This window comes from Astatotilapia calliptera, chromosome 4 (assembly GCF_900246225.1).
Source record: "Astatotilapia calliptera chromosome 4, fAstCal1.2, whole genome shotgun sequence".
In the NCBI taxonomy this organism is placed as follows: Eukaryota; Metazoa; Chordata; class Actinopteri; order Cichliformes; family Cichlidae; genus Astatotilapia; species Astatotilapia calliptera.
In genome coordinates, this window is record NC_039305.1 from 22,076,340 (window position 1) to 22,096,176 (window position 19,837).

The 19,837-nt window shown below is 41.3% G+C and overlaps 1 protein-coding gene across 4 annotated transcripts in view; it reads left to right on the top strand.

Annotated features, from left to right (window-relative positions):
- The window catches only part of clec16a (C-type lectin domain containing 16A), a 52,524-nt gene extending 43,737 nt beyond the window's left edge, over nt 1-8,787 (top strand). For 3 of the 4 annotated variants that reach the window (XM_026165478.1, XM_026165480.1, XM_026165479.1), the window contains 4 exons: nt 576-780; nt 2,357-2,527; nt 5,393-5,530; nt 7,342-8,787. In XM_026165478.1, the coding sequence (XP_026021263.1) occupies nt 576-780; nt 2,357-2,527; nt 5,393-5,530; nt 7,342-7,928 (1,101 nt within the window). In that variant the 3' untranslated portion in view covers nt 7,929-8,787. The remainder of the gene's footprint in view (nt 1-575; nt 781-2,356; nt 2,528-5,392; nt 5,531-7,341) is intronic. The other variant, XM_026165481.1, reaches the window with a different exon arrangement.
- The last annotated feature ends 11,050 nt before the right edge of the window (nt 8,788-19,837 follow it).

Below are 19,837 nucleotides of genomic sequence, written 5' to 3' on the forward strand. Positions count from 1 at the left end.
TTTAGAGATGGCACAATAACACTTTTTAATGTCCGATACTGATTTGGATATCTGCCGATACCGATATGAATCCGATATAGCGCATTTTGTAATCAATAAAACTGTTTTTTATAAATATCTTGCTGCATTTTGTGTAAGTTCATACTCAAGTTTTAAAAAACAAGAGACTTAAGCTATTCTGTTATACCTGTATGCAAAAAAATGCACTCCACCCAAAACATTTTATAGTTCAGCAACATTGATCAATCTAATAAATTTAAACCTACACCATCCTCCCCATTTTGGTATTTTAAAGAGTACTTACCTACCTAACTAATAGGGTTGCCAACTCCCAGCAAAAATATTAGGGAACCACCCCCCCAACCCTTAATCGATGTAATGAACTTTAATTTAATGCAAGTGTAAAACAAATGCACAGAAATCAATTATTTTTCTACAATAATTAGTTTCTCTTTCAGTGTTTATTGACTCTTTGTGAAGTCAGCTTTTGTTGTCCCTCTGGGGACACTAAAATGCAGATCTATTTCACACAATTTGATCCATCTTATCTTGCATTTTTTGTCCTCTTTCAACAGGACATGCAGGTGTCCGGCGTTGAGGACGACAGCAGGGCGTTAAACATTGTCATTCATAAACCCAGCTCCAACCCCCACGCCAAGCCCCTGCCCATTCTGCAGGCCAACTTCATCTTTGCAGACCACATTCGTTGCATCATCGCCAAACAGAGGCTAGCCAAAGGCCGTATCCAGGCCCGGCGGATGAAGATGCAAAGGATTGCCGGTTAGAAAACACAGAGAAAAACCACCTTTTAAATCTTTTGTTTTTACCCAAAATGACCCTTTTCTCGTTAAGCTAGTGGCTTGTTTTCGCTGAGACTGAAAGTCTTCTAGAAAGTGCTGTGAAACTGTTCAGTACAGCAGCTTTTACAAGAAAACACACTTTATTTAAAACAGAAAGTCGCTGCTTTCTGGTGAACATGGTAAAACGGCCAACAGAAACTTAAAAAAACAGAAGTAACCTACGGTGAGAATTTAACAGTGAAAAATTAAATCAGTAATCCAGAACTGAAGCAAACATTAGGAAGGCTTCACAGCCTCAACAAAATGCTAAAATTCAATTTAAGCAAAATTTAAATTGAGACATTTATTTATTTAGTTAGTTAGTTAGTTATTAAAAGACATTTCAATTTACTAAATTTTGTGTTTGGGAAACTTCAGTCCAAGAGAAGTGAAAGTTCATCTCTTTGTTAACTGACGTAGTGTAGGTCATTTCCCTGAATTAGCTTCTGGCTTTCTTCTAAGTTCTAAAAGTGATATATTTCCCCTTTTTTAAAAAGTTGTCAGTCGTATGTCTGTTTTCTTTTTGTGACGCTCTGATGATCTCAGAGTCATTTCTTACATTGCTATAATAAGCCTGCTGTTATGCCAGGATATGTTTGACCATCTTCTGGCTAAAGTGGTGGGTGTTTCCTTTAACACAAAAATTACTAAAAAGTCCTTTGGCAAATAAGGATGGATTTACCCGTCAGTCCCTTGTACTTCCCCCCACTGAAGTCCAGATTCTTTAGAATTACACAAAACTCATAACAATATAAAATCCTGCTAATGCAGCAAAGTTGAGGAGGATGTGATCCTCACCAAAATAGTCAGTGTGGTCACAACAACAGTGTCAGATTGACTCATTGCCGATATAATTGTGCATACAAAAACATTTCTTGCTTAAATAAAATTTACTGTACTGTACAGAAAGCCGTCACTCCTGACTTTGTTTTGCTTCCATGGAGCCAGACTTTCGCTTTTAATTTTACAGACGTCGTGAGCAACAGTTCTCCAGGCTTGCTGAATGTATTTTTTTCTTTTATCCAAACCCTTGGAATACCTGAGTATGGTGTGTAATGTGCCCTTTAAAAAGCCTCATCAGAAATTATGTCAGTGGAAAGATAGTTCCCAAGAAGCCATTCTTAAGGAAGGGAAACTGGGAGAAAAGCCTGAGTTGTGCCTAATTCCACAAGAATTGGACTGAAAGTCAGTGGCAACAGGTCTGATGGAGTGATGAATCCAAATTTGAACAATTGTACCACCATGCAATACCATCTGAAAAGCTTCTGCCTGGCATCAGCTTCATTTTTTCCTTGTATCCTTTATACTGTTTCCATGTATGTTTGCATGTTATGACGTCTTTGCACTGGCTTTGCAAATTATAAAAAGGAGTGGTTCAAGATTCTTGTGCAATACTGTCATTGTATTAAGGACAAGTGGGTATTTTGTGTCCTGGAGTTTGCACTGGATCCTTAACTGTAACATGAACCTGTCCCACAGGTCAGTGCTACACTTTCACTTTTTCTTTCTCTCTTTAGCTTTGCTGGACCTGCCTGTGCAGCCCAGTGCAACAGAGGTGTTGGGTTTCGCTCAGACTGCAAACACTTCAGCCAGTGGCCTGCCTTTCCGGTTCTACGAGCAGTCTAGGCGGGCACCAAATGATCCCACGGCAAATAGATCAGTTTTTGCCTCTGTCGATAAAGTACCAGGTAACACACAGATGCACGTACCGTCTCAGCTTTTATCTCAGACCAGCTGTTTATAGCGTCTGACCCAGTGGTACTATGGTTTTGTTATTGCTTTTATTTCTTTAGTGTTGGGGTGAACATTAGATAAGTGCTTCACTAAAAACATAGATTAGATGCTTTAAATAGAAAAGGGATTCTTCAGAACTGAGCTGAAAAGTCCCTTCATATTACTTGCATTTTAAAAATTCTTGCATTTGTTCATCCTTTACAAGGGCGCTCATCGAAATACTTTGACATTTTTATGTTACAATGAAGGTCAATTAAGTTAATATACACTGTTTACATGTTAAATGTACAAGAAAACACATAGAAATGTTTATTTTAACTTCCTTAACTGACATGTCTGCTTGTCACAAATATATCACCCACATCAAAGTACAGTCCTGCCCAGTGACTTAACTTCTTCATGGTTCTTAGTGAGGCTGTAATGTCACACAACTGAAGGTTCAAGAGAAATCAAACCCAGCTGAGATATTTATAGTCGTATTCAGAGCGTTAAGATCGCTTCAACTCTAAAATTGAGTATGTGTGTACTCTCAAACACAGGATGTTCTATTCTGTAACACAGAAGTTGTTCCCTTGGGTATTGTTGGGATTTCTGCTATAATAAACCTGAATTGAATTGCAGTTCCCTTATTCCATAAAGAAGCCGAGCAGACGGCTTTAAAGAAAAAGTGTCCATTTTGAAGTCTATACTTAGCCCACTTTGAACAAAACATTAACAGTGAAGTGTAGATCTACTGAAAAATACTGAGATCTAAATTGTAAATATAGAACACAAAGTCAATCTTAACTAAATAAATCATACATATTGAATTACTAAATCAACTTTAGCAGACAAGATACCAGTGTAGGCAATGTAAGTGCAATAAAAGGTGTTATAAGCTCATAAAACTAAACATAATGACACTGTTCACTATTCGTGGCTCGGAAATGTCTAAATGTGTTGAATTTCTCATTGTATTATAGTACACAATCCTGTGGCAACATCCAGTTTACTGGGATTTACTTATTGAGCGCTACATTATGATGTGCGATACCTTTTTTTTTTTAATACCCAAAGTATGGCTTAGTACATGCATCTGGTGTACATCTAAAAATAGACTTTCCAGTTTTAGTTGAACGTGTCAAACGATCAAATGTGGCGCCACCTTTTTCATTCCAAAATTTCACTCATTTCAAGAAATCCTACACAAACAACACATATCTGAACATTTAGGGCAACTATTCAACCACATAATGTGCGAGTTTCATCAACCCACCACTGTTAGTTTCAGTATTATGACCACAGATGAAAGAGTGGGCAGGGGCGAAAAACCAAATTTCCCAAATTCCAAAAGAACTGTGAAGTCGAAATGCTGTGGGTTACTGCTGATTGGTTAGAAACAATGATGTCACTATCTGTTACATAGCCTGATCTATGCTGATTGGCTTAGGTTTTAGAAATCCATGTGGATTTCTAAAACCTAACAGTGATGTGGCAAGGCCTATTTTGAGATCTTGTGAAGTTCCCTGTATATGGTTCCTCACTCGATAAAGTAGTGAATACTGTTCGTACTGTTGTGCTTTACTTCGGTTGCTCTGTCTGTTCCTGTAATATAATCCCTGTGAGTAAGTCCCACTGGGTACACTAATATAATCCCTTTTCAATGGATTTCCGTGAGTTATATCACTGTACTCACTGTATCTTCAGCTCCTGAATACGACTCTTTTGTCCTCCTTAGCAGGAGAATCTCCTCTGGAGTTACAAGGCACCCAATTAGTAGTTTTATTTTTCCAGAGGGCAACAAGTGGGGTAGATTACGAAGCCTGTTCTTAAATCTTGACACGGTATCATTACCTCAGCTGAAACAGTTTGGAGCTTCAATTAATACGACTGTATGCCCTTACCATGTCAGTCCAGTGTGTGTAGTGTGTAAGCAGGTATAAAGGGCTTGTTTACCAAATCTGTATCTGCCAAATATTAAATATGCTCACAACTGCTGCTTCTGTTGCTGTGTTGTGGTGGTGAATAATGTCCTGAAAGTGTCGCAGTGAAATCATAGTTTCATCGTTTTTTGCAGTGAAATAGTGTAACGAATAGCACTGAACATCCTGAGGTACGACCGCAGGGTTTTTATTCAGGTGCAGGTCTGACTGACCATCAGATTTCACTCAGTTCACCCTCTTATCCAAATGGAGTCTCGTGCAAGATAATGAAGCTTCCCTCCACAGTAACTTCGAGGTCACTGTGACCTTGACTTTATTATTTATTTGTTCACTAAATTCTAATTAGTTCATCCTTGCAAGTAAAAGTTGGTGTCACACTTGAAGAAATTCTCTTCAGATGTTCAAGAGATTCCACATTTAAAAGGAGACAGACAGACATCCAAAAACATATCGGCTTTGGCCACAGGTGTCCCAGTGGGTACGTAAAAGTTATCATGACATCAGTAAATGCTTGGGATACGCTGACCCTTATGCTAATATTTAACAGCCATGGGCTTCTAAGAAACTGAGCGAGGAATATGCAGGTTAAGCAAAATAACATCTGGATGAGCTGGATTCATTGTGGAAATATGTAGCATGCAGATGAAGTTAAAATCAAGCCTTTTCTAAATCAAGAACAGACACTGTTTCTTGGGAAATGTTTGCAAGCTGTGGGATCTGCCCAAGCGTAGAGGTTTCTAAATTTTACCCAAGCTTTTTTACGAGCCACATTAATTAGTTTATTTTGTAGAATATTGGAATAAAAACGCCTCTTTTTATGTGTGTTTGTAGCAGAGAACACTTAAGAGACAGTTTGAGTTGCTAATGGCAAGGGTCTGTCTGTTGCACTCATTCCAGGGTTTGCAGTGGCTCATTGCGTGCCCCAGCACACTCCCTCACCCCTCTCCTCACCCTCACCTCCCTCCAGTGGAAGCGGGAGCACGGGGCGATGCGACTCTGTTACTGCAAGCACGACATCAGCTCAGAGTCCTGCAGGTAACGCTCACACGGACGCACACAAACCACCACAGCTCCTGCAGGCGTAAGCATGAAGACAAACTTATATTACACATGCTCTGAATTTAAATAAAACGTTTAAGTGACAAAGGAACTCAGTCCTTTGCAAATTATTGTAGCACGCCAGTGTGTCGAGCAACTATATTTGTGTTACAATGCATGCGCACACACCTCCTTGACATATGGAGAGTTTTGTAACTATAATACAACTACATACACAAACCTCCAAAACCACAGTAGCTGGCAGTGGTGTTTCACTGTGTCGTATAGATGCCTATGTGTGGTCGACGTGACAATGTAAATGATCATATTGGCTCCCTCCCACATCAGTTAAATAGTTACAACACAGCACTGTTCCCTTGCAGATTCAGTAGATTCCTGCTACATGAAGCAGCTGTTGTTGTGGATTGGTGCCGAATAAATAAAATAAATTAACAGCCATTTTCTTGCTCATGAGTCCACTGTTATGTCTTTCCAAGCAATAGTCAAGCTTGCAAAGCAACGTTGGCATGACAACCTGTGCGTCAGAAAAGAGGTGCTCCAGGATGGCCATTGTCTGAATGTGCAGGGAGACAGTCTTTGAATGGTGAATAAGATAAAAGAGAAAACAGTGAGGCTTATCAGCTGTTTAAGGGACTTTACACAGAAGATTATAAAAAGCTATAATCTGCGTGTCTCTACACAGACATGTCTGATGATATACTGATCATTTTTGGGGTTTAGTAGTTACACAATAACACTGTCATATGTAAGGGCCCATGATTGAACCACCAACCACATGATAAACTGGGAATCATTGAATTGAATACCAAAGCAGGTAAAGGCTGCTCTGATCGGATTCACTGATGGGATTGATAACAGTAGAACAGCGATGCTTGTGATGCAGGAGTTGAATAGATGAAACTGTTTTGTTTTTGTTTTTTTTAAAGACAAATGTGGGTGGAGAAGGAGCAGGCTAGACCAAATGTTTCCAAATCATGCAAACATACTCGTCTAGTTTATTTTATTGCTCTAAAACAGCTTTTCTGTTGTTGTTTACTCTTGTGAAACATACCTCACACTCTTACGATGTAAGTATGCCTACATCGTAGTTTATAGTATACAGTCAGGGCTGGGTTTTTGTTTAAAATCAGATTGTGCAGTGGTTCCATGATGGAGGACATTTAGGCTCTAAGAGGCTTAGAAAATAGTCTTAACCTTGTCAGCGGGGACTGGCAGATTCTTTACAGTGTAAACAGAGCGCTTTGTGTGCCTCAATTTCCAGTTGATGCAAATCCTCAGTGGTCTCAGGTTCCTATTGGCTGGGTATATTTAAAATTTTAAAGGTTTCAGAAACCTTTAGAATTGGAAAATACTGAATTTTGCCAAAATGGAATATGGTACAGTTGTACACATTTAACCAACAAGTGAAAGATCCCTGGTTTGATCCCAGGAGGAAACACAGATTCATTTGGGGTTTTATCAGGAAGGGCACTAGTGTGAAAATCTGCCAACTCTAACGTGCAGAGTTAGCGGTGGTTCTGGCACCCTGTGAATAAGGGAGCACTGAAAGGTTTTTGCCTGTTATGCAAAGACTTCCGATATGAACTTTCTTTAAATTGACCTTGATACACTCACCCAGTGCCTCTGTATTTTTATCTGTTTCCTTTAATTCGAAGCTACTCTTTTTACCCACAGTCCCCTGTGTGGACTGTGCTACAAGCTACATCATTTCCCACCCCAGTGCTAATCCGTAGAAATATCTGCCTCTGAGTTTAGCTCCCTCACTGTCTTCTCTATCACTCTCCTAGATGACGGTATACTTTTGGAGCACACTCCGCCCTCGTCCTCAGGCGGAGAAAGTGAAGGAGGAGGTGGAGAAGTAACATTAGTCTCCTCTGCTCCCTCAACCCCAGCTCCAGCTCCAGCTCTGGCCCCGAGCCTCACCCCAGCCTCCCAGCCCACTATCTCACTCCTTACCGACAACAGCGCAGACACCCTGAGCGTCGAGTCGCTCACCCTGCTGCCGCCTGCCGACCCACCTCGCCTGCACCTGTGCACCGGCCACGTCACAGCGGCTCAGTCCCTACAGAGACCAGATGCCTCTATCGCAGAGGAGGAGGAGGGGGACGACGAGTTGGTTAGGAAAGACGAGGAGGACGGCTCGCCGATAGATGAGACTGAAACAGATGCAACGGTAAAAGAGGAAACCACTGAGACGACCGAGACTGTCACACCCACAGATGAGGTTCCAGAGAGAACAGATGAAATACAAGGTGAAGGCACACCTAAAGAGCTCAATGGGGACCTCGAGCAAGAAAGAGAAGGCGTGACAGCTGCAGAGTCTGATAATGCAGAGTTAGACACTGAAACACCAGACTCACCTGAGCTGGATTAAGGAACATGCAGTACTCGTGCAGTCACCAGTGTGATAGATAATATACCAAGCTCATGATGGAAACTGTAGGTTAGAAAGTGATGTGAATAGTCCAAGAGGCTTTCGGAAGCATCTCAACATTTTGTATTTGCACATGAAGAAAGACTCAAAACAGACACTGGTCAACGAGGGCTCAAAGCACATTTGGCTTTCCGTGCTTTCTAAGCTCGTGTTTTCTCTTCTTTTTCTTCTTTTTTTGGCACATGTGTGTCGAGGCGCGCAACCAGCAACGTTTTTTACTCATTCTGATTGTGTATGAGCTCAAAACACATACCACACGCTACTGCTGCGAGCTGCACTTTTCAAAGACCTATTTTTGTGTCATATTTTCACATACCGGGTCACCACATGCATTTCGGTGGTGTTCACGACTATGCTAAACACAGAACACCACTGCAAGTCAGATGGGTTAGCAGTTTCTGTCACCCTGCAACTGCTGCTGGGTTGGGTGGGGTGTGTTTGTAGGTTTTACATATTTTTCCATTTAGTGAGCAGCGCATTTAAAAATTTATCAAGTCATCTCTAGCATAAGCTAGGCGGGAGCAGGTCTCAAATTGTAAATGTTCACCATCTCATCTAATTCATAAAGCTGAATAACCAATCGGTGCCATGACTAACCAAAAGAATTAATGGGAAATCTGATCGGGATCGCTCAAGGGCTGTAAAATAACTGGAATAGTACTGCTCAAGTCTGTTCATTCAGTTATTCATTCACTCTGAGAGTCTGTAGGGACACAGGTTGCTAACTGAGAAGCTATTTATTGTTTATTTTAGAAAAGTAAAAGTTGGTTTGTTGAATTAAACTCACAGGTTAATGTTAGTGATGTTGGATGTTCAAGTCTGCACAAAACAACACTTGGGTTGAATGTATCTGCTGGTTTCCTCCTGACACGCTAACGTGAGCTCATTCTCCATGGATCTGGCTTTGACTAGATGAATGCTTTCACACCTTAATTTGAAAAAGAGGGTTATTTTTAAAAAGAGCTTACTGCCTCCAAAAATTTCTAAAACACAATGTTTGGATTTTTTTGTTATTCTTGTGGCATTACAGATAAATTTTTTCAGGAACAAGTCACAGCTCTCACATGAGTGTCACGGGGGGAAACCCTCACATGCTCCTCTTCTTTTTCCTTTTTCTTTTAATCAGATGAATGAAGCTTTACTACTGCAATAATCTTAAGAGCTAACAAACGAGGGGAGAAATGAATGTAATGGGTAACCTGTCTCTCCAAACAGCAGTGTTTGATCAATTTGAATGAAACTGGTGTGTTTTAACTTGAATTTGTGACTTGATTTGTAAATTATAGGATTAAAGCACACTCTTCAGTCCATCTATTCCCATAATTTCCTGCCATTCTCCTCCTCGCTCACACACCATCTTTTTCTGTGCCATCCTCACGCAGCTGAAGTCTTAATGCTCGGAACATTCTTATTTTTTTAACTGTACAGTCCTCAACAAGTTTCTAAAATGAGAACTTCGGAGCAATACGGTCTCTTATTATTTCCATCTTGCTACTGTAAATAGCAGCCGAATGATAGTGAAGTTCACGGACATGCTGAAGAGGCTTGGCACAGTTTGGAGAGTTGATAAGAGGCTTTGTAGAGAGCATATTTTCATGTTCCCTGCAGCCACTACCAATCTCTACCAGAACATGCAGTCACAAGCTTCCATAAGTCTCTGATTGTAGTGTGTGTGTGTGTGTGTGTGTGTGTGTGTGTGTGTGTGTGTGTGTGTGTGTGTGTGTGTGTGTGTGTGTGTGTGTGTGTGTGTGTGTGTGTGTGTGTGTGTGTGAGAGAGTGAGAGAGAGTGAGAGAGAGAGACAAGTTTGTTTGCTCTGTAAATGCTATGAGCTTTTAAACCTGTAATTATTGTTAATGAACTGAAACAGATGACTAAATAAAGAAATGCAATAAATTATTCTACTTAACTACAGTGACACTGCAGTGTGAGCCTTATTATCTCTGCCAAGGAGATTATGTAGCTGACTGACTCACGAGTCAGGGAAAAGGTGGCGGGATGGGCAAGCCACAGGCTGTATATAAAAGATGTGCATTATCCAATGGTTTGTAAAGCCAGAGGTTATGAGAAGCTGGATTTATACTTATCACCTAAAGCTAGCTAGCTTTTTAGGTCAACAGATACTGCAAATTAGGCATAAATGGTGTAAAACATTACAGAGTACAACCTTTTACAATTAAACACACAGTTGTTGGGATTTTCCCTGCGCCCTCAAGCAGGAGGCCCTGGTTATACTTGAGAAGTCTTATCAGGCCTGGGAGTGCCGGAGAAAGAGGTGGGTTTTTTTTTTTTTTTGTTTGTTTGTTTTGGGGGGTTTTTGTGTCCCGTTTGGATCTTTAGCCATCAGAATTGTTGTCTTAAGGCCATGAAAGATGCCAAGCGGATTTATTTTACCAAGTGGATCATCATGGCCTTGCCATATTGGTCCATTTGATTGACCTTTATTATAATTATGAATTTATTTTATTTTCAGTTGCTACAAACGGGACAGACATGACTGGAGGATAGGACAGGGAGAAAGAATGAAAGAAAGAGAGGGAGAGAAAGAAAACCAAAGGGGAGAAGAGACGGTGAGAAGGGGGGAAGAAAGAAAAAGAAAAAAAAAAAAAAAAACACCTGGGTCACCTGTATGGAGAAAAAAAAACAGAAGAGAAAGCAAACAACAAAGAGCAACATAATAAAAAATTTAAAAAAGCACCATCACAATAAACTAGCTAGCAGTAGATATCAGTAGATACTAAATAATAAACGATATTGTGCAGCACGCAAGATAGACAGCGCACAATGTGCTTTGAGGCAGCAGCCAAGAAAGCTGTAGTCCGCGTCTATGAATACCCGTGTGTACACCTGTGTGCATACCTGTGTGGATCAGCATGCTTGTATTCCAAAGGTTTCTCCATGTAACGATCTGCTAGGGAGTGTGGGGGGCCACAGCCCCGTCCTCCAGGGTATGAAGCAGGTATGGAGGAGATCAAAACTCCAGACATCCAGAGGCCCCCAGAACACAAGAGACCAAGGAAGACCAACAGAGGGGCAGCCGCGCCACTGTCCCAGTAAGAGCTGAGGAGAGTCCCAGATGAGGCTCACTCAGCAGCCGCGGAGCAGAAGTCAGGGGGAGTTGCAGTGACGCGACCGCAGTCGGACGGCCAACTCCTCCTAGCCCCCCCGCTCCAACAGGCCGCAGAGAATGGGGGTGAGAGAAGACTCCAAACCTCCCTCTGCCCGCTCATATGTAGTGTTGATGCATGTGTGTTCTAAGGTGCATTTAAAACCCAGGAGGGCATGGAGCTACCTGCCAGAGAGCAGCAGGTAAGCGCATGGTCCCTCCTGCTAGCCCTCAATGTCTACGTGTATTTAAAATTGAGAGGTGGGCAACGACGCCAGGGGTGGGGTGTACACCCTGATGGTAATTTGGACTCCGTGTATCGTGCCCACCCCCAAGATCCTATATGTATGTGTAATGAGAGTGTGAGTAATGTGAATGTCTAAGTTGTGGGATAAAATTGAGGCAGAGGCAGCCAGAAGGGGACAGGGAGGGGGGGGGGGACAGAGGGGGTAGCCTCCCCTGCACCCTGGTGACATACCCCTACTCCAAGGCCCTGCATGTGTGGGTGGTTGTGGTGGAGCGGGAAGAGGGAGGCAGCTGGAGATGGAGAGGGAAGGAAGGGAGGGGCAGGTGACCCCTCCCTGGGGCCAGCGGGGGAGCTTCCCCCAGGGAGGGAAAGAGGTGTTTTATGGAGGAGGATATCTGGAATAACCTGCTTAGCCTTCTGCCACTGCATCCCAATTTCACATAAGCAGAATATGATGATGCTTTAAAAGCAATGAGCACCACAAAGAAAGGTCACCTTCGGGTTGCTAGTCACACAGGCCTAGAGACCTGTCGGCAACAATCCAGCAACCTCCAGTCGCAAGGTAGAAATGTGCATTTCCCACCCAGATGTAAGATGCTGGCAGTCACTCAAAATTGATTACTAAAGCCCCATTCACACAGGCCTACAGACTGGTCAGTCACCCCATGGTAACCAGCAGTTGCTAGGGAAAAGTGTGTATTCCACAACTAGTTGGCAAGTGGTTGCTGGTAGTTGCTAGAATAAAACTGGTTGCATAGAGGTACACACTGTTACAGCAAACATCTGCCTGGGGTTGGTTTGGTCAGTAGCTCCATTTGCCAGTAGCGTGCATGGAAGATGGAAGAGTTGTCTACAAACTACAAGCAGTGAAAATATGAAAAACATAAATGGAGAACTTTCACCTTCAAAGTAAAAGTTGTGCTGAGGTATAAATTTTCCTTTGAAGGCACTTTGAAGATAAACCGTCTTTCCAAACCCACGCATTTAAGTCTCATTAACGCTTAAAGTAATGCATCATAATTAGCACTTTGAAGTACAGGCAGGTACTGACTTCTAACGTTTTAAAGGATTTCTGTGCCACAATATACAGCAGAAAAAAAGTCATCTCTATTAACCTGGTACAACGCCGGTAATGGCGAAACTGCTAGCTCTACTTATCACTTGGAAAACTGCACATTCCAGGAAGTGCATGCACACTGCTAAGAAATGGTTCAGCACATGACCAGATCTTTTTTACACTGTAATTTACAGTATTGTGCAAATGGCACCTCATTTCTTTAAATTTCACATCCCAGGCACCAGACTTGTTTTGTTTTTGTGTGTGTGTTTTTTTTTTTTTTTAAAGTGGTCTTGAGTAATACTTCCCTACGTTGTGTCATCCTTGTTCAAGTTTCACTACTGCTCTGAGAGTAAATAGGTAAGTTTTTACAGACAAATCAGCGCCTTCCGTACAAGCTACTGGTGACCACAGTAGTAGTTTGGACAGCACCAGCTTTGGGACAATTGTCACCTGGCGACAACCCGGAACTTCCAGCAACCTTTCACCAACCACTTGCGAGTTACAAATTTTCCCTACCAACTGGTGGTTGGCAGGGAGTCACTGGCAACTCTCTGGGCCTGTGTTTGACGAGGGTTTAGCTGAGGTGACACCTACCTTCCAGCTAGCAGCCAAGTCCGCCCTCACCTGTTACTCAGTGTTGCAACAGGCTTAACTATGTATAATTTTAAGCAATATTAAAATTTAAACAGGCGAGTTTTAAAAGTAAAGGTAGTCACTTTAATAAAAAATCCTCTGCCGACTGGCTGTTTGAGCTGAGCGTTTTAGCATTAGCTTCACTTTTTATATAACATGTTCTTGCTACAAATGTTGAACTGATTAAATGGTGTTTTCTGTGCCATAAGCAATGTAGCACATGAGGTACCTTTGAAATCAATTAATCAGGGCAAGTTCACAGATCCCTTCGTTGGATTTCATGAAAACATGTCTCAGATTATCCTCAGACTTGCTAGCTCTGCAATAGACTGCCAGCATGTCCACTTGGTAGACATGACTCTGATAAGTGGAATAAAGTTGACGCATTGATGGATATTTACAGACTATAAAAAGGCTAGCACTTACACTTCTGTGTGAGTGGTATGAGAGTTGTGTCCATGACCTTGTGTTCAAACCCCCATACAACAAACTTTATATGGTGTGTGGATCAGTCTGTTTTCAGCTTTGACAGATGATCCCTAGACCAAGTCACATTATCATATGGATTTTGGCTTTTAAAAAGTACTTTTCCACTGCACTTAATCGAAACATTGTTTTGAGAAAGCTAAAAAAAAAAAAAGCCTGTCTGGCTTTTGATCACTTTGGGCATCCACTTTACAAAAAAATGCATTTAGCCCAGTCCACTAATGACAATAGTGGACTACTGGCCTTGGTCGAGGTCTGTGCTCTCCGAGTGCCCTTCAGGTTTTACTTGCAGACAGAAAGTGAGAGAGGATGGTGCTCATTTCTTTTGCTTGTGGTTTTCTTTCCCCTCTTCACAGAATCACAGCTCAATACTCTAGCACAGCAGAGGAGGTTCTCCTCTGTGTTTCTGAGAGTGTGGGAAGATTTCCACTGATGTTTGGGTTGCATTTCCTTTCTGCCGCTGACTGAGTTTGGTGTCAAGTAACACACACACACACAAGGAATTCGCAGAATATTTTTAAGGCCGATTTGTCATTTGATTCAATTTTAGTTCAGATGTATTTGGTTTTGAAACATGGCGATTTCTGAGAAATCAGGCCCTCAAAATCTGGTCCTAAAATCTGGGGAGTCATCAGGAGAGAGGTAAAACAACCACCTCGATGTCACTATGAAACTTCAACAGGGATGTCTGTCATTTCTCTAAAAAGAAACATTTTTCGCTCCGCAGTTCTAACAGATATAATGAGGATGTTTCCAAGTATGAGGCTTTTTGACTTGAATGTGCATGTGAGATGTAATCTGCTGGAGCTTATGACGTTACGCTTCGCACCCTTATGTTATGGTCCTGTGGCTGCTGCAGGAACCCTCAGTCATTGTGTGGTCTGTACGTGTCAACTTTTTTTTTGTTTATCGCGGTTCCTCTCTTCAGGGAAGTCTGGTGATGTGTGCGTAAAAGTGAAGAGGTTCCTGGTACTGCAGCAACACTCTGTGTGTGTGTTTTCTCTGTACTAACCGCAGTGACTGCGATGATTGGAGATTAGTCTGTGCACTCATATGTGTTTCATATGTATGAAACAATGATTCTCTTTAAAAGTGCATCGTACTTCACATGCGCCACTTTTAAGATGATGCTGTTCATCAAAGATAACTGGTGCACTTACGCTCTGGTTTTGTTCGTGGTGCACGGTGCAGCTGAACTGAGGTTATCTTTGAGCGTTTGGCAGCTTTAGTAGAAATGGATTAAGTATAACGTGTAGAACAGTTACAATATTTTAAGGAGACTTGTGTGCCACAATGTGCAGCAGACAAAAGTCATTTTTCTTAACTTGGCCCAAAGGCTGGAAACGGGGAACGGCTAGCTCTTAGTATCACCAGGCAAACAGCACAAATTCCAGGAAGTGACTGCACTCCGCTAAGAAATGGTTCAGCGCCTGACTCCCCCCACCCGCACCATGTCTTTTTTACACTGTGATATTTAGTACTGTGCAAAAGTCTTGAGTCACCCCTCATTTCTCTATATTTTGCTTCCAAGGAAACAAGATTTCATGTGATTTTTTTTTCTTTTGTTTTATCTGATCAGCAATAACTTATCACAGCAGTTGTTCTTTAGACTTTCTGAAGGTCTTTCAAAGTTTTTTCTTTGGACATTGGCTGCTTTTTCACTCATTTTCAGTGCAGCTCTTGTACCTGATCGTTTTTAGAGGAAAGTCCCAACAATTTCCATGTCTTTAGTTTAATCTGTAAAAAAATTCTAAAGGTGACACAGTTTGATAGACATCAAATAAGAACTTTTCACCAACAATGTGATTCCCACAGAGTTATTAGGTGAAAACTTGGCCTATCTCAACATGGTGTGCAGTGTGTCCTTAAAATATTTGAGGAAATTGGACAAGTGAAGGACAAAAAAGCATCAAGCCTATCTACAGAAGAGGAACAGTATCCGAAAGTCATGTCATGACAAATCCAATGACAAATTTTTGGTTTAAATCATCACTGATATCAGTTCAAGAGAGAGGGATAACAGTGAGTGTCTACAGCCATCCATAAACGCAAGGGAAGCTCTGTCAAGGTTTAGGTGTACATTTCAGACACTCATGTTGGGGATGTTGTCAAAGCTGATCAATGCTTTACTTTCCATCTTGATTATTTTCCCAAACACACTGTCCATTGAATATATCTGGATAGAAAAACACACAGTGGAACACTATCAGTTATGGACTGGCCTCACCAGAGCGTGGACCTCAACATCATTGGAGCAGTGTGGGATCATCTTGATAGAGAACAGAACAAAAGGAAGCCAACATCCAAGAAAGAGCTTTGAATGGCCTTCAAGAAGCCTGGAGAACTATTCCTGAAGACTACTTAAAGAAAAGACGAAAAAGCTGCCTAAGAGAGATCAGACTATGTTGAAGAATAAAGGCAGTCATGCTAACTCTGTCTTTGCCTTATATATTGCATTTCCATTTATCTTTGCACATGTTTTAATTAATCAAATAGAGAAACGAGTGTAGGCTCAAGACTTTAACACAACACTGTAACATATTAGGAGACCTAGAAGGCAGATTTTGTTACCTTATGATGAGGCTAAGTTAGTTAAGGTGTTGTTCTGGCCAAAGTACCCTATGACCTTTTCTGGTAAACACACTCATGCTAACTACAGGCTGTAAATGGATGACAGTCAGGTATTTCTGATATGATAAATCATGGAATGAAGTCAAAGTGTGCCTCTTTGACGCTTTTCAAGACACGCACAAATTCATTTCAAAACCAAGTGTGTGTGGGTATGTGTGGGTGTCGGGGGGAGGTTGGGGGAGGCCAAAGCATAAACATAAATTGCTATTCTGTGACTCAAGGATCTGAAATTGTTCTGGTAACTGCACAATGTCAAGTTCCTTGTAAGTGTCGGTAATTCAAAATTTTCTCAATGAGTACACAAAGCAGTGAATGATGCGCCATTTAAATCTCTGTGACGTCTCTGCATAATAATACAAAGATAACAAGCACCTCATGCGGTTTTCTCTTATATAGAAAGTTTTTAATTCTGAGCTTTATTTTAAGGGGAAAACCTTAAATATACTCTTTTTTTTTTGCCTGTTTCATTTATCTGAGGGCAGGCATGAATAGATGAATCAGAAATTCAGATAATGTCAGGCCTCCTTGGATGAGGGTATCTAGTGATAATGGCCGAAACACCCGATGAATCCAAGGTCCACTACTGACTATGTGTCCCAAACTGGTAAAGTGTCTGGGCTGCCTTTCCTCATAACAGCCATCCCTCAAGATTTTCTCCATTTACAGCAATGCAGGACTGTAATATCCAGTCCTTTTTACTGAATTGGTCACAAAGTGAAGGGGTCGATGGTTTTCTGTCTTTTGCTGGCACATTCTTATGTCCCTCTGTGTTATACTGCATAATCCTACTACTAGTTACGAGGCTCTATGAGGTATCCCTACTATCATGAGTTATTAGTTGCAACCACCCACAATGTAGGTCATAGGTTAAGTATTTAGTAAAATATGCTTAGTGAAGGATAATTAAGCATGGAACTGTCTGTTTGTTCAATACATACGCAGTTGGATCCTTACACGTTTGGACACTTTATTGACATTTTGTCTCAGATGTTCAGCTTTACTTCAAGGGTCTTCGTTTTGTTTTGTATGAACTGCTTAGGAGTTACAGCAATTAACTCCTACACAGAACTCATTTACAAATTGAATTTAATGGAATTTTATTGATCGATAGACTGAATCGCAGTTACAGGTGAGACCTGTTTCCTCGTTGTTCAATGACATATTAAGTGGGTAAAAGACCTGATGTTGATTTCAAGTTCTGAACTTGCATCTTTACATTAGATTGTGAAGATCTTGCGAGAGAAGATACTTTGAATATCAGTACACTCAAGAACATGATGGCCAGATTAGACTTGCCTGCTTAGTTCTTGACACATGAAACCGAGATTTATTTGTGGGGAAAGTCTAGAGTAAGAGAGAAACAACTAATTGAAGATGTGAGTGCTGATGAATTCTGAAGTGTACTCAGATTCAGCTATATGACATCAAGGGAGGATTTAAAATGATCTTAGCACCTTTGTTAAACCCCTATTCATTAAAGCTAAAAGTCTGCACTGCAATCACATCTTGATTGCTTTATTTGGTTAGCTTTGGTTAGTAGGTTGTTTAGGTCACTGTGTTGGTTTACAGTGATATGATATGGATATATAATATAAATTTGTCCTACTACTCTTTCAACTGCTACTGCTACTACTGTACCTGCTATTCTCGTGAAAGTCATATGTCTTGAATCCAACAACGGAATCAGATCAAATGTGATTGTCTAGAGAAAAAATGTAATCTTTTGTGTGTGCGTTCCTCGTCTTTCATGAGAGAAGTCTGGAAATGCTTTAGCTGGGAACTATTTAGTCATTAGCATTGAACATATTTTTCCCACGTATGAAGCAAAAACTAGAAAAACCGCTTCTACCTCCTCCAACCAGTCTGGTTGCAGCTTTCACCAGACTCATGTGATTCATAGAGCAGTGGAACGTAGCTATAGCTAGTGTCAGGATTGGTGTCGTCAATTCAGTGTGAGACCCTTCCTCTTCTGCTCCTTAGTTACTTCTTTGAAAAAATGACCAGAAAGCTGTTTGTACAACGTGGTCATCTGTGAAATGATAAGAAGATTGGTTCAGTGAAGAGCCTCTTCACTTTTGGCAAAGTCAGTTCTGAAGCTTGTTGTGGTTATCTGATGACCAGCACTTCCACAGATCTGCCATCACCACATTGTTCATTGTGAAATATCCCCACTAACAAGAACTGGAAGAAGGAAATGGAAAACAGGAAATGGATGACTAATGATTTTTCAGGGAAATCTGTTTTTTCATCACTTCTCAACAAGAAGTAACAGGAAAGACTCGTCCAAGAAAACTCAAGCAAGCAGCGAGGCTCTCCAGCAGCCTGCCTGGAAGCTAAAAGGGGGCTAATAGCCTCCACCGCAGAAGCAGTCATGTCCTGCGATGATGGGAGGATCTCTTTCATCAGAACCCTCCGATTAAAAGTACAGCAGAATCACAGTTCTGAAAATGGAGCGTCGCATTCATACTGAACGTCATGCAACACCTCCTCTTTTTACGCTTCTCCGCCAGCCTCATTCTGAGCGTCCCTTTCTCTCTCTCTCTCCCCTTGGGCATTGATTGTCAATTGATTTCTGTAGAAGCGCGTGCAAGTAAAGGACAGAAAACTCCACGCGGAGGATTCCACAGAAATCAGCTGATAAGCACATAGTTGCAGAACACCTCACTTCACCTTTCACTTCTCAAAATAGTCAGGAATGTCCTTAAAACCAAGACGCTTCAGAGTGAAACTGCGCTACTGTGTGACTCACTCGTCACCAGCCTTCAACTCCCTCCCCACTCCACGAGATACAGCCTGCGCTCAAATGTCAATATCAAATATAATTTTAAGATAAGTCTTTATAAGAATGGATGACTGATAGCGCCTATATAAGCAAAGGCATTACAATCATTATCGTTACTCATAATCCACTCTATGACTTGGTGTGTGTTCCTCTTCCTCAAGCTGAGGTAATTATATCCTCAAACTAGTCAAGTTTACTTGAATCAACTGTGAGTATTATATTCAGTATGACTCATTGTTTTATGTTTGTTTGTGTGTGTGTGTGTGGCTTCAATTGTCTAGACTCAAAAAAAATTCCCCTAAAGAACACAGAGCTTTATTGGTAAGGTTTGGTTTTCAGCGTTGGAGTTTTGGTTAGCTGTGAGGAAAGGATAGGAGTTTAGGTAAGCTGACAACGTCAGCGCAGAAATGAAATGTGCTCCACACAGTGTGAAACAGTGACACACTGCTCTCACAAATGTCATGAAACTGCTAAATTCAGCCAAATTGTGATGCTCTTAGGCGATAAACCTTTTTTGGAGTCACATGTAGATCACAGTTCCCACACAGTCTGCATTTGCAGTTTTACATGTACAAAAGCAACATCAGTTTACATGAAATCAGACTTTAGGAAGGAAAAGGAAAGGCTTAATCAGCTGGGAAACTGGCACCTAGGGGGCTAACACCTAGCCTGGTTCTTTCAGTAATTAGCAATATGACAGTATACAATTGACACCAACTAATACGGTCACTTGTGAACGTCCTCTATTTTATATCTGGAAATGGAAATGGACTGATTCTTATATACTGCCTTTCTACTCTGCTTCAGCAGTCAAAGCACTTTATACAACATACCTCATTCACCCATTAATACACGCACTTTTTCCACACCTAAGTGCTTTCTATCTGAGAGTCACACACATTCACA